Source organism: Saccopteryx bilineata, chromosome 6 (assembly GCF_036850765.1).
Source record: "Saccopteryx bilineata isolate mSacBil1 chromosome 6, mSacBil1_pri_phased_curated, whole genome shotgun sequence".
Lineage (NCBI taxonomy): Eukaryota > Metazoa > Chordata > Mammalia > Chiroptera > Emballonuridae > Saccopteryx > Saccopteryx bilineata.
Genome location: NC_089495.1, coordinates 129,968,364 through 129,982,832, shown reverse-complemented (window position 1 = coordinate 129,982,832; position 14,469 = coordinate 129,968,364). Strand labels below are relative to the sequence as shown.

General features: G+C 60.3%; 1 protein-coding gene across 5 annotated transcripts in view; it reads right to left on the bottom strand.

Annotated features, from left to right (window-relative positions):
- Positions 1–793: 793 nt before the first annotated feature.
- AGAP3 (ArfGAP with GTPase domain, ankyrin repeat and PH domain 3) overlaps positions 794–14,469 on the bottom strand; it is a 47,371-nt gene continuing 33,695 nt past the window's right edge. The window contains exons 11-18 of one of the 5 annotated variants that reach the window (XM_066237925.1): positions 10,003–10,171; positions 6,253–6,372; positions 4,705–4,842; positions 2,971–3,125; positions 2,797–2,887; positions 2,401–2,623; positions 1,569–1,824; positions 794–1,470 (exon numbers count right to left, since the gene is read on the bottom strand). In XM_066237925.1, coding sequence (XP_066094022.1) covers positions 1,264–1,470; positions 1,569–1,824; positions 2,401–2,623; positions 2,797–2,887; positions 2,971–3,125; positions 4,705–4,842; positions 6,253–6,372; positions 10,003–10,171 — 1,359 coding nt within the window. In that variant the 3' untranslated portion in view covers positions 794–1,263. The remainder of the gene's footprint in view (positions 1,471–1,568; positions 1,825–2,400; positions 2,624–2,796; positions 2,888–2,970; positions 3,126–4,704; positions 4,843–6,252; positions 6,373–10,002; positions 10,172–14,469) is intronic. The other 4 variants (XM_066237928.1, XM_066237926.1, XM_066237927.1 and 1 more) reach the window with 4 other exon arrangements.

Here is a 14,469-nt window from a genome sequence, read left to right as displayed (position 1 = left end):
AGCTACGGAGACAGGAATGAGACTGGGTTGGAGTTCTGTGAGCAAATTAAACAGCATTAGTGTACGTTAGGGACCCTAACTTAGCAAGTTGTCATCCTTCAAGAAAAGGTACAGGGGGGTTTCCCCGAGATGGTCTTTCCAGCATAGTGAAGGAACAGAGGGAGAGGCAGAGGCTCTGGGGTCTGCCCCAGCTTGGCAAATGGTGGGCATCAAGGGGAACCCTCCTGCCCTCAGCGCTCCCCCCAGAAGCAAAGCTTAGGGAGTATTTGAGAAAATGCTCAACCTGTTGAGACTTTGCTTCCTAGCCATTGTCAGTGTGGCTTAAATAAACTCATGAAAATTCTTTTAAAAAGAAGCAAACAAAGCCTAGGTAGGCACAAGTCCAGGGAGAAGTCCCGCCCTCCAGAGCACTTGCCTGAGCACGGACTCGCACGCCACACTGCAGACCTGGCTGTTGGGGCTGGTTCCCAGGCTCTTCAGAAGGGGACAGTGCTTATGCCCCCTTTGAGTAACCCTGGCCAGGACTGGCACGGCAGTTACTGGGTAGAATGGGACTGAAGGCTAGCAGGAAAAGTTCTGGGGGTGGGAACAGAGGGTGGCAGGAAGATCCGAGGGTCTACATTGCCTCCCACCCAGACTCCCTGCCAGACTCAGCTGCACCCCAACAGGACAGGGCTGAGGGGAGGCCACGGGGCCTCAGGCTCACCATGGGGAGGGAGGGAGCAGCCCCAGAGCTGAGCGAGTCAAAGTCAGAGGCCAGGGCAGAGGGGAGGGACCCCTGAGGAGGGCAGAGACAGAAGAGGGGTGATGAGGCCACACAGGTTTATTGGCTCATCACACACACACACTAAGTCTGTACAGAAACATAAATATTCCAATGTACAAATTTACACGGGACTCACAGATCACCCCTTCGTCCAACACCCCAACCTGTGCTCTAGCCAGGCTCCATGTGGGGGTGCAGGTTGGCAGGGGATGGCACAGAAAGGTCGGAATCTGGAGGAGGGAGAGGTCCTGCTCCCCTCTCCTCACAGGCACCTCCAAAGGGTCCTGTCCCCTCCCAGTAGCACTGCAGGGATGGAAGCCAAGTACTTGCACCCCCCTCTCTGCCACACCTGAGCAGCTCCCCTCTGGGCAGTTCTCTCCTCCTCCTTTCTGCACGTCCCTGCACCTCAGTCTCTGTGTCCTTGTTTCCCCTAGTGCTTGGAGGCAGGAGGGTCCCCAGGTTACGGAGTACTGGCCCCTCAGCCCTCTTCCTGGGCTTTAGAGGAGGCTCGGGCTGCGGTGCAGCTCAGTAGAGGCGTTGGTGCCGTTGGTAGGCTCTCTGCTGGGGGCAGGTGTCAGGCCACAGCCCTCCCCGGGGCAGCCATGCTGGATCAGGATGTCCGCACACTCCTGGCTGCCGGCCCGGCGAGCGTAGGCTAGTGGAGTCAGGCCCCGGGCGTCCCGGCTCCTCACGTCCACTCCGTACTGCAGAGGAAAGCACACTGTCACGGCTGACATGATGGGGCAGGAAAGATGGGCGCTGGGAGGAAAAGGCTGGCAGGGCAGGGGAGCCCGGGCCTCACCCAGATGAGCAGCTGTGTGAAGACGACATTGGCCATGGCGCTGGACAGGTGCAGAGCCGTGCGCCCATCCCCGTCCCCATAGGTCTCGTTCACCTCCTCCTTGGAGCCGTGGGCCAGGAGCGTCACCAGCAGCCGCAGGTCGTCCTCCACCACGGCCCGCAGCAGCTGCTGGCCCAGCGGCACGTCTGAGCTTGGCAGCGGGGCCAGGAAGAGCTTCTGCTCGTACTTGGCACGTATCCAGCGCTCCTTCTCCTCTCTGGAAGCACAGGCCCACCGAGGCACGAGTGAGGGAGGGTGGTCAGGGGTGGCCCCCACCCAGGAGGACGAGGAAGGATGATGGGAGAAGCCTGAGGGAAGGCAGGCACGCCGAGGGGCCGTGGAAGAAGCTGAAAGGAAGGAACGCTGAAGGGGGCCCCTCGGGGCAGTGGGGATGTAGGGGCCTCAAGGACAGGAAGCCCTCAAGGTGGGCTCGTGTGGCTGCTTATCGGGCCCTGCTAGCACAAAAGGGTGGGGGGCTCGGCAAGGCCCTATCTGCCACCCATTCTCCCCATCTCGGAGCGCAGGCTCCGGCCTTCATGCTGCGGCGTAGATAGGGCCCTGCGCATGCGCTGGCTGCTGGCCCCTGACCTGTGATAAGACTCAGAAAGGGTCTGTTGTTGTGAGGCGTCTGAGTGACAGGCAGGGAGGGGGAGGGGACCCCAAGGGACCAACTGCCAAGCGCGGCAACTGCTGCTTTTAACCTTTCTGGCACAGACACCATCCTCAGTCTTCCCCGCATAGGAGCACTGCCATCCCCTCCCTTCCTGGTCAGCATTAGGGTCTGTCCACGCACCTGCAGGCATCAGGCCCGGGCTTGGCATAGCCATCCAGAGCCCCCTCCCAGACGCTGTTGGCCAGGGCATTGCCCATGGCAGTCATGACGGCCAGCAGCTCCGGTGGCCAGTCATCGAGGTCAAGGGAACGGACCCGGGACAAGTGCGCCCCCAGATGCCGGTGGGTCCCGGAGCACTCAATGCACATCAGGGCCCCCAGGTTCAGGCTGGCCCAGTCTGGATCTAGGTACGGAGAAGACGCATGGTGAAGCCATGGCAGCTGCCAGCGCAGTCCTCCTCCCTGCCCATCTCCTGGGCCCCCAGGAAGCCTCTTGTCAGGCTCTCTCTGTGGAGCATGTGCCACATTCTCTGAGCTGCCCGGGCCACCCCAGCCCTGCCCTCGGCCCGTCACTCACTGGGGGCATCGCAGTCAATGCAGAAGCTGTTCCCCCGCACAGTGCGCACGGCCTGCACAGCCAGGGCTGTGTTCTGGTTCCCTAGTCGAGTCTGGCACAGCGGGAGGGACAGGGGTGGCTGGTCAGTCACGAGGTCACCTTCGGGTCCCACCCCGTCCAGGCTGCCGGGCCCACCTTGTCCTTGGCACTGCGGCAGCCCTGCAGGCTCGCCAGGATCTGGGCCTGCACGCTCTGCACCCACAGCTCCCGCTCCTCTGCAGTCGAGGCCTCGAAGTGCCACGTCTGCCCGGTGAGGGAAACCACCACGAATTCAAAGGACTCCTCCGCCTCTGTGGGGGACAGAGCGTTTACCACTGGCAAGGCAGGCACCTGGCAGGCACAGCACCCTGCAGCCCGCCTTCTCTCCCAGCCACCACCTGCTTCCAGGGCCCCGCTCTCCAGGGCGGCCTGCAAGGGGGGAAGGAGCACACTTGCAGGAGTGATGTGGGGCCTCAGCCCTCCCTCCCTGACCACCTGTGGGGCCTGCATGGGAACATGCGTCATCTCTGGCCCTGCCAGCAGGGCTCTGGGAATCGGGGTGCTCCCTGGAGGAGGGCTGGGCAGCTGGGAAGGAAGGAGCGATGGGTACGAGGAGGCAGTGTTGGGGGAGGCAGGTGTGGGCACCATCCGTACATGTCAGCTGCAGCCGCCTCATTTTGCAGCTCATTAAACCCAATATTCCTGACGGCGTTAGCGTGGGGCTCCTGGGAGCGGGGCCCCTCCCCCACTACCCTGGCATAGACAGGCAGAGAGGGCAAGTGGATGGGGAGAAAGGCTTTCTCCAGAACTAGGATGTATGAGCAGATCGGGATCCCAGGACACCTGCAGTGACAGCACTGTGGGCTAGACTGCGACCCCAAGCGATGCGGTCCACCTGGTCTAAGTTCTGCCCCACCTAAGACAGCCACATGAACCTCATTCCCAGGTCACCGCCCCATGGGTGGAGACTCCCTCATGAGCAGTGAGAATGTGGTGTAAGCACCGAGAGACAGCTCTGGTACCTGTTGGAGGCCCAAGGCTAAGCCCAAAGCAATGGCCTGAGCCACGTGTTCTGTCCAGGGCAGCCTCTCACCTCAATGACACTAACATTCCCTGGAAGTCCTCCCTTAAAAAAACTGCCTTCCCAGGAAAACACCGGCACTGGCCCTTCTCCCTACACTCACGCTCAACTCACCTTCTCCCAACATGGCCTTTCCTCACCACTGGTTCCCCAGGAACACTGAGCATCACTGTATCAGAGAGTGACTAAGAAAGGGGGGCTCTTTCCCATGGAGGTGGTCTCCACTCTCCTACCCACACCCCAGCCTGGACAATCAGGACAAAAGTGACAAACCAGGTGTCCATGTCAGAGAGTGCAATGCCTGAGCAGAGGGACACCTTGAAGACCCGTTAGGAGAAACCAGAGAGGCGGAGCGATCAGGGGCCAAAGGTTATGCTAGAGGGCCTGTGACGGAAAAAGGAGGGGCTGGGACCCCTTAGCTGCAGGTGACCAAGGAGAGACAGTCCATCAGCACACGCATATTAAGCACCTAGTGTGTGCCCAGCACTCATTAAACCCCGTGAGTGATACAAGAGACACAGAAAACAGGTCCTGCTCTGCAAGTCTTGGAAGAGCCATTGCAGTAGTTGCCTGTGATCCTTCCCTTCCATTAGAAAGAGAGAGGCAAGCTCACATTGTCACAGAAAGGGGTCAGGTTAGGCAGAAGAAAGCTCTTCTGAGATACTAACTAGGTCTAGATCACTGGAAGGAGTCCAACTATTTTAACCAGGACTCATTACTAAAAGCGCTTCACCTAATACCTTTAGGGCACTATCCCCAAGTTCCCCTGCCCACCTCCTAGGCCCGGTTTCCCTCCGGGTCCCCCTAACCTTCCACAGCACTGCTGGGGCCGTCTGGTCGGGGGGTCCCGGTGCTCTTTTTCCTCCGGTGCTTCTTCCGGTTGGAGTGGGGAGATGGGGGAGGCTCCAGCTTGGGGCTGGAACTGAGCACCTCAGCTGGGCCACTGGCTGGGAGGGGAGAGGTGGAGATGTGTAGGTGGCAAGGAGGGTGGGGCCTAGCGCCCCCGGGGAGCCACCCTAGGCAGGCACCTGCCCAACCAACCCAGCCTGCAGGAGCCTGCCCGCCTCTGGAGGAGGGGGCGAGGGGGTTTCGGGCCTCTGCAGCCTGCAGTGTGGAAGGCGGCCCAAGGAACTCATGGGGAGCTGGAGCCCCGGCTCCGCACCAAATTTATCCTCAATCACACTCCCCGCTCCTCACGATTAATAGCAGAATTAGAAACAATCAGGGAGCTGCCTAATTACTGTCAATTAGAGCGCGCTAATCAAGCTCCCGTCTCCCACACCCCGCCCGGCGCTCGCCACTAAATGTCAAACTTCATTAGAGGCAGACACGCTCCTGCCCTCCCTACCTCCCCCTCTCAGACTGCAGGGAGGGGCCAACCCGAGGCCAGCACAGACCTTGGGGATGGGGACCCTGGAAGGGCCCTGGCTCCCATTCTCAGGTCCCACACACTCAGTTCCCCAGGGGGCTGGGACTTGGGTCAGGAGCTGGGTGAAGTCCCTGTGCCGTGAGCACCGGGTGACTTCTGGGTTGGAGCTTAGGCTGGGGGCCAGCCCGGACTGGGAGACCCTGGGAGAGGCCTTTGGAGGCAAGTAGGGGCACTACTGCTCAGCGGGGGTGGGGGCAGTGTAGGGCCGAAGCCCACCTTCTGGTCCCCTGGGGTCTCCTTCCTCTTAGCCCCTCACTTAGGAAGGGGGGCTGAGCTGCACCACCTTCCTCAGCCTTCAGAACTGCACAGGGTCTGTGTCCTAAGGACTAGAGTACAGGTGAGAGTAAGGGGGAATGTGCACGCACACATGCACACTGAAGGAGCAGGGAGAAGGAACAAGGGGAAGGAAGAGTTGAAATGCGAGGAAGATACCAAAGTGGACAAGGGGGAGAAAATGAAGAGCCGGAAAGAGGGTGGGAGGGGGAGAGAAGGTGCCGGAGGTTTTGGAGGGGGCTCAACCTATCTGAGATGGCAGGGTGGGGACACTACCTTTCTGGACAACTCTCTGGATCCCGTCTGTGGGACCCCCTCTCCCTGCAGGTGAGTCACTGCCTTCAAAACGTGTTTAAAGCCCCGAGCCTCAGATACCCCCCCCCAAGAGGAGGCTGATGAGCCGCTGCACAGGGGGCTGATAGGGTGGGAGTCACCACCAGCGCTGCCAGGGGACAGTGGGCGACAGACAGGGGTCTCTAGCACTGGCACTCCTGAGGGCGGGGGGCCGCAGCACAAGTGGAGGCTGGAGAAGGGTTAGAGTCCCCACAGGTCCCATGGGGCCGCTCCCCAGGCCAGGGACTACACTGTCCACACAGCCACCCAGGCCAGGGTCCCTGCCCCACTGCTTTCCTGGCCCTGGGCCGGCCCTGCGTACCTGGGGGCAGGGCAGCGGCCTCACTCCACTGGTCAGCGCTGGACATGGAGCAGGAACGCTGGTGCAGCCCCTCGGGTTGCGGGCCAGCCCAGGCGGGGCTGCTGGCCGAGATGGGGGCACCTGGCGGGTGAGGGGTAAGGGTCAGACTGGGAGGGCTCTCCTGACAACAGGGTAGCGTGGGAGAGAAGGGGGCTTGGGTAGCAGGTCCTGAACCAGGCCCATTAGAGACCCTGAGGCCTGACCCAGGGCCTCCAGGTCTTAGGAGGTGACTGGTCCCACCTGCCCCCCTATGCACAAGAAGGCACACACCTCTGTCCCTTCCCTGGAACCCGAAAGTGTGGGAGGGTAGTGGTGCCAGCACCCCCACCCTCGCATAGCCCCTCTCCCTTCTGGCCAGCGCCTGCACCCACATTCCACTCAGCACATGCTGTTTGCTTTGCCTTGGCCTTGCTGCCATTCTGATGAGAAATAAGTGTATCAAATTCAAGTAATTATGTCTAATTAGTATTAGTAATTATCCCGTTGGGCTGGAGAAAATTAATCTTTCGTTTCCCATCAGGGAAGGATGGCAAACCCAAGGGGGCCAAAGGCTGCAGGAGTGCCGGCCTGGGAAGGGCAGGGTCGGGCCCTCCAGACTCTCCTGCCCCCTGGCTAGGCACACGGCCCCTAGTGGGGACCCTGTGGGGACAGCCACAGGACCTCAGAGCCCAATAACACTTTAGGGCCAGTGCTGCCCTCCCCCCTCAGCCCACCTAAGGCAGTGCGGCCGGTGGAGGCCAGAAGGCAGTGGCCGTGGGAGGTCTCAGGACAGGCAGGCCAGGCTCCAGGTGACTGATAGAAAGCCAAGGACCTGGAGGTTGGTAAGGAAGCAGAGACGGCCCGCACGCTGCACAACGCTGGAGAGAGCAAGCGGCAACCACGGGGCGGCACCCCAGCCCCGCAAGCACACAGGCAGCAGACATGGGGCCGCACCCGAGCCGTGTGAGCGCACAGGCTGAGTCCTGGAAGCTTAGGGACAGGAAGCACTGAGCTGAAGCCACCAGAAGGTCAAGGAGCAAGCCACACATCGGGACAGCATGATACCAAGCTAGAGGGCAAGTTTTGTGTCTCTCTTGTATCTGTCACCACACCCAAGCAAGACAGAGCACACAGTAGGTGCTCACTAACATGCAACGTGGCGCTGAGACTGCAGCCAGTCCACCCTGTTCCCAGTCCCTTCTCGGCAACACTTATCTCCCAAGGCCTGCCCCCCTCTCGCTTGGGCCTAGGTCCCTGCAAATAGCCTTTCTCAGGGGCAGGACACCGCTCAGTTCCTAACTTCCCCAACACCTTGCTTCTCCTTCTCCTGCTCCCAACCCCTCCCAGGTCCTAAATCTGACCCCCACATCCCCACTGCACCCAGAGATCACAGGCCCACCGTCCTCCCCAAGCCCTCAACCCAAAACCCCAGGGAGGAAGCGTGCTCTCCCTTTTCTTTGTTAATTCTCCCCTCATTACGCCTGCAATCCCACAATCAGTGTGCACTGTAATTGTCGAATTTGATGCTAATGATTAATGAATTAAACATGGAGCCATCAATTAGTCCTCGGAGGATAATTCTGCATAAAGCAGCGGATAATGTAATTACAGTAACAAAGATAATGAGATGTTAACATCGCCCGGTGAGCGGGAGACGTGTGAGTGTGCGTGAGGTCGGTGTCAGCGCCTGGCGGAGGGAACACGGGCTCAGGCAGAAGCTGTCCCAGTGTCCCAGGGAGTCAGTGCGCCTGCCCGTGGGCACTGGTAAGGACACGGGTGAGTGTGACGCCCCTGGGCACTGGTAAGGACACGGGTGAGTGTGATGCCCGTGGGCACTGGTAAGGACACGGGTGAGTGTGACGCCCCGTGGGCACTGGTAAGGACACGGGTGAGTGTGACACCCCTGGGCACTGGTAAGGACACAGGTGAGTGTGACGCGTGTGTCCCCTTCCTGCCTGCGCCACACCCGCCCCCCCAGGTGGAGGCTACCTGCATGGGAATGGGACCAGGCAGTGGTCTTACTGAAACCCTCCCCTTGGGGTAACAGCCCGGCTTCTCTGGTGACCTGCCTTCCAGGGAAGATTTCCCTTTGGGGCATTTATACTTTCTCCTCCTCCTCCAGTATGGCATGGGAAAGCAAGCCAGGCCAGAGGCTGGTACGCACCGTCCCCACACAGTTCTGCCAGAGCTCTTGGAGCCCTGGCTGACCTCCAGCCCCCTCCTCCACACACCAGGGGCTTCCCAGTGGCGCTGACTGCCCTCCGGGCACAGTACATGGCCTCTGGCTGTGCCATCAAGCCAGATGTCCCCTCATGAGCCCCTGCAGGAGGCACCTGCCCCGATGGTGGCTGTCTGTCTTGCCATAGCTTCCTCCCCTCACCCACGGCGGCTGTCCTTCTACACAGCCCAGGGGCTTCCAAGTTCGGGATGGGAGAGGCTGGAACACTTAGGTGCAAACCTCGCTCTGCCACACTGTGGGGTTTTACAGACAAGTTACTGGACCTCTCTGAGCCCTTGTGCCCACGTCTCTTCAGCCACACGATGGGGGTGAGATCACCTTCACAGGGCTGGGAAGTGAAGCCTGGCAGGCAGAACCCTCGGGGCAGGTTTGTGCCCCAGTCCCTTCTAGTGCCCCCCGGGCCTCACACACGCCATGCCAGATGCCCAGTGCGCAAGGCCTTCACCTCAAACGCAGGGCACACTAGGGAAAGCCGCCGTGCAGCCTACCTTCCTTAACCCCGGGTTCCTCAGTGCGCAGCCCTTTCAGCACTTGGAGTGGGACAGTTCTTTGGGATCTATCCAAACCATTCTAAGGACCCAAGCCCCCCGTCCACAGAATGTTCGTTGTGACAGCAGAAATTCCCACACCAGGGGGAGGGCAGCACACTGTGCTGAGCTAACCCTTGGGGCAGGAACATGGTGGCAGCACGTGGGAGGGCGGGACTGTCTGGGCCACGAGAAGATGGGGCCCAGTTGTCTAGGACAACACCAGGGACACAAGATCTTGGGAAGATCCAGAAGCCAAGCTAGATCTGGGGCAAGGGACTGGGTGTGGAGGGCCAGCCCCCGCGGAGCAGCGCGGCTTAGAGCTAGAGAGGCCAGGGGGACAGGCACAGTGCCTTTCACCCAAGCCCACCTCATCTGGACAGAGACCTACTGGCCGAGGAGTCGCTGCCCCATCTCAGCTCAGACTCTCAGGCTCCAGCTCCTTTCTCCAGACCCCTGGTCACGTGGCAGTGTTGGCTGGGCCCCCAACGTCTCTCTATACTCAGTCTTCCCTGAGCAAAGGCCCTGCCTCTCCCTGCAGACTGAGGACACTGCCAGGTGGGCCCCACGCAGCTCGATACCCTGCTAGCTCTGTCTCTCCCCCTGGGGCATCTGGGCTGAGACGCTGGCCCTGCGTGCCCATGGTCCTGCCCCACCATCACCTGCCTCCAGAGACGGTCTGGGGTCCCTGGTGCTACCTGTTGGCCTGAGGCTCTCTGGCCCATCCTGCCTTCCAGCTCCCCTGTAGGGCTGTATGTGGGCCACTGCCTCTGACTACAAGGCCAGCATGTTGGCCAGTGCGCCTGGCTGAGCGGCTCCAGAAGCCAAGGCCAGGCACGTGCTTGGAGCCTGCAGGACCCCGCTGAAAAGTGAGGCCCCTGAACACCTTTCCGTATCCCGCTTCAGCACCCCCCTACTCTTCCAGAAAAGGAGGCAATGCCCTCCACTCCCCAGCAGCCACCTCACCTGTGCCCCCGCCAAACTGTGTATTGCTCCGATCCAGGGCCAGCCCGTTGGCCCGGGGGCTGGTGCCGGGGGCCGTGGCTGGTGTGGCGCGGGGCAGCCGCTTCCCGGGCACCTTCACTGTCGTCCGCAGCAGGTCTATCTCCTTGCCGTGGACGTTCTGCATGTAGTCCTAGGGGTCACGCGGGCAGACAGACAACCCATTAGAACAGGTCCTTCTAGGGCAGTGCTCTGTCAGCCTCTAGGCCCATCTGCCAGGCTGCCTGGGTGGCACAGGGAGGAGAAGAGCAGGACTGTGAGGTCCACAGGATGCCCCCAAGTCTGGGTCACACCTAGAACTACACCCTGCCACGTGTGGCTGGGGGCACATAGCCAGGAGCAGGGCAGCGTCAGAGGGGAGCTGAGGCTTAGGCCTCCTTTAGGGAAGATTTCCCAGGAGGTACTTAAAGGAGGCCAAACACCAGACTTGGGGAGCGAGGCCAGAGCCAACAAGAGAGGGGAGCTTCCACGGGATGTGGATGAGCAGTTCCCCAGGCTGAGTTGCTGAGCACCATGCACTGCAGCCCTGTCCTCAGAAACTCCCTCCACCCCTCGAGGCACAGAGAACCTTTAGGTCCTAGACAGTGCCCAGTCCCTAGCACAGCACCTCACAGCAATTGGTAGTTAAAGGGAAGCCTTTATTTATTCTTTCTGTTGTTATCATAAATGACAAGACAGGCCCCTGGTGTCACAGATACCAGTGGGTACAAGCATCTGTCCACCAGCAGTAATAATACCAGTGTCATCATCACACCTCTCCCTCCCACTTCAGGGCCAGGCAGTCACTGGACTGGAGCTATGTGTCTATACTCGACCTCATTTCACACAGCCTTTACACCACCCACTCCACAGATGCAGAAACTGAGGCTGACAAAGGTCAGTCTGCCCACCGTCGCACAAGCGGATTGCGGTGGAGCCAGACTCAGGCCCAGGCTTCCCCAGTTCCCAAGGCCGTTCACTGAAGACCGATCCCCCTGCCTCGCTTTCCGGTCAGCACCCGGGGGGACCCAGGGCACAGCTGCTGCTTGGCATGAGCAGGTTCCCCAGGCTCTGCAGCCCTGTCCTCAGAAACTCCCTCCACCCCTTGAGGCACAGAGAACCTTTAGGGCCCAAATAGTGCCCAGTCCTTAGCACAGTGCCTCACATCACTGTCCCAGCATTGCTACCTCGGCCTGAGTGCCTGTTGGGGAGTGGCCACAGGGGCTGCACTGCACAGCCTTATCCCTGCCCCTGCCTGGGGGTCTCTGCCGGGCCTAGCCACTCTGCCACATTCCTCCCCACTGGGGTGTCCCTGAGAGAAGCACAGAATCCCACTGATTAGACTCAGGACCAACTCCTCCTCCCTCAGGAGCACTTCTGGGACATTCTGCATCCAGAGAGCACCCCTGAGTGCCATCTCAGACGCAGACTTCACGTCCTTACGGGCCCAGCCCTCCTATCTGAACCTACTTTGGGGTATCAGACCTTCTCCTGCCTTCTCACCTTTTAGCTTCAGGGAAGAACAACAGTGTTCCCTGCTTAAAGACGCAGATGGAGGTTGCCGCCCCTCTGGGCGTGACCAAGAGGGTATCAGGTGGAAAGGGGTCACCTGGCCCGAGGAGCCAAGAGAAAACGGGGGTCTCCAGTTAGGAAGAGGAGCAAGGACAAGAAAGCAGCACCCGAGGCCAGCCTCTCTCCTACATTTCTGTTACTGAGCTGGATGTCACTACAGGATGGGGACCAGAGGGAGGACCATGGGGAGGTCTGGCCGGGCCTGTGATCACCTTTTTTTCTTTAGGAGGTTGACACTCTGAGGGGCAGACAGCCCTTTGGAAGGACTGGCAGGGCCGGGCAGCCAAGGGAAGAGCAGCTTCCAGAAGTGTGTGTCTCTAAGCTATGTCCGTGCCTTCCTGCCACCTAGTCCTCTGTGAGGGACAGGACCAAGTGCCTGGCCTCAGGCCCACGCTGCTCTGAGGGTGTCTGCTTCACGTCCCAGAACCACAGAACATTGTCACTAAGATGTCACTGAGCAGTCACCACCCATGGGACACCCCTCTGACACCCTCACGCCAACACTGCTGAGCCCCAGGCCTCAGTCCCCAGTGCTGAGCCTCATCACAGTGGCAGGGAAGGAAACAGAAAGTCGCCCCAGTGCCCACTCTGTCCCTTCTCCAGCCACTGCTGGCCCAGCATCCTATGGGTGACGTCCCTGTCCCGAAGCGTCCTGTACCTAGCCCCAGCATCCCGTGGGCTCGGCCCCTGCATGGACCCACCCTGAGTGCCCGCACACACCCACAGCTCCAACCAGCCGCCCCAGATAACTCAACAGCTGGCTGGGTCAGAGCCATAGCTGCTGTCCCTCTCCTTGGGGAGGGGCTTGGGCTGCTCTAGTTCACAAGAAGGTCACAGCAGTGGTGGCCGATTACAGGCTCCGTGGCAGCCCTGGGCTGCCTGGGCCGAGATGTGGCAGGAGAGGCTGATCCCACGCCAATAAGAATGGTACATAGCGACTCGGTGCAGGCCACGGAGCCAGACCCTGACAGCAGGGGAGAGGACCGGCCCCTCCGCACCTTGACCTTGCAGTCAGGGGCTCTCTGCTCTGCTCTGCAGGGCCAGGTCAAGGCCGCACTGCCAGGAGATGGAGCCCGGCCCACCCAAGCAGGGACAGAGCATCGGGCAGAGCAGCAGCGTTTCCCTCCGTCAGCAGAATGGGGAACGCGGTGGCGGCTCAGGAGAGCGGTCACCGCGGCTGCCTTTATTACCCACCATCAAACAGCCATTTCTTCCCCAGCCTCCTCGCTAATTACCCAGCCAGCGTTCTCATCTCGTTTTATTACTGGAATTAACAACGAGTTCAGAGCGTGGAAAGCTATTAAGATGTGTGATTAAGCCACATTCAATTAGTTTCTACAAACAATTTAATTGATGTTGCAGATAGAATTAACAGAAGGTGATTGTGTGAACGGCTCCGCTGGCTGCAAAATGGGGGAGGCTGTGGCGGGCTCTCTTGGGTCCGACAAGGATCCAGCGTGAGGCTGGGACCGGCCTGCGGCCCTTCCTCTGTGCGCCTAGGCAGCCCTGCCAGCAGACCAGCCGCCATGAGCAGGTGGGTCACCAGCACGCTGCCCTCGGGTCTCGGGCAGGAGCCATCACTGAGGAGGGCTGGCTAGGCCGGGAGTTCTGTGCACAGTGCCCACCGGAATTCCCCAAGGCCTTTCCTCCACATGGCATGGCACCCTAATGGGGGCTCCCAGGCCAGCGGGGCACCTGCTAAGCTGCCGGCTGGCAACTGAGAAACTTGCTCAGGTTGGCGAAAATGGCAGAGGGACAGGGAGGCAGGTAAGCTAGCAACACAGGAGTGCAGCGGCACTCAGGGAAGGAGAGCGAAGGAGAGGAGGGGGGGAGAGGAGGGGGAGAAGGAGGAAGGAGGAGGAGTAAAGAGGAGGAAGAAGGAGGAGAAAGGAGGAGGAGGAAGGAGAAGGAAAGAGGAAGAGGAGGAGGAAAGAGGAAGAGGAGGAGGAAAGAGGAAGAGGAGGAGGAAAGAGGAAGGAGGAAGAGGAAAGAGAAGGAGGAGGAAGGAAGAGGAGGAAGGAAGAGGAGGAAAGAGGAGGAGGAGAAAGGAGGAGGAGGAAGGAGGAGGAAAGAGGAAGAGGAGGAGGAAAGAGGAGGAGGAGGAAGAAAGAGGAGGAAGAGGAAGGAGGAAAGAGGAGGAGGAGGAAAGAGGAAGAAGAGGGAAGAGGAGGAAAGAGGAGGAGGAGGAAGAGGAGGAAAGAGCAGGAGGAGGAGGAAAGAGGAGGAGGAGGAGTGGCCCAAGCAAGGCAGCCCTGCTGGGAGCAAGCCCAGGCCTGTGCACGCAGCTGCACGCTGGGCCCCTAGCTGGGCCTCCACGTGGCCTCCCACGGTTACCACAGGTCTGAATCTGATTCGTGATGTCACCACCTGCATGCGCCAGCTCCTCCTGGCATCCAGTATGGGGGAAGGACCTGCACTCAGACCCCAGAGCCAGAGGGCGCAGGCTATTGAAGGTGTTGCCCACTCCACCCTGGTCTGTCCCCGGGAAAAGTGGGCCCTGCTGGGGCCCGCATGCTGGGCCGACAGCCCACCCGTCTCTTAGGCTCACCTTGCAAAAGAGTAGAGGCAGGCCTGAGAGCCCCTGAGATCCTGTCCCGGGCCCCTGAGCACTCTATGCTACACACACTTCAGCACATGTAGTGCTGGGAGGGCCTCCAAGGAGCTCAGGTGCCCGGCTGGCCACCTCTGTGTGACAGGTAAGTCTGGGCAACACCTGCCCTGATGCGAACTCTCCAGGGACTCTCAGGAAGCTCTGAAGGGCGGGCTCGGGGAAGCTTAGGGTCAAGTCACAGGTCCCGGTCATAGCCCAGCCCCTGGCTGGGTGACTCTGACAGGCTCTGCAGTTTCATGTGTACTTCACTCCCTCGGGACTTCACCCTC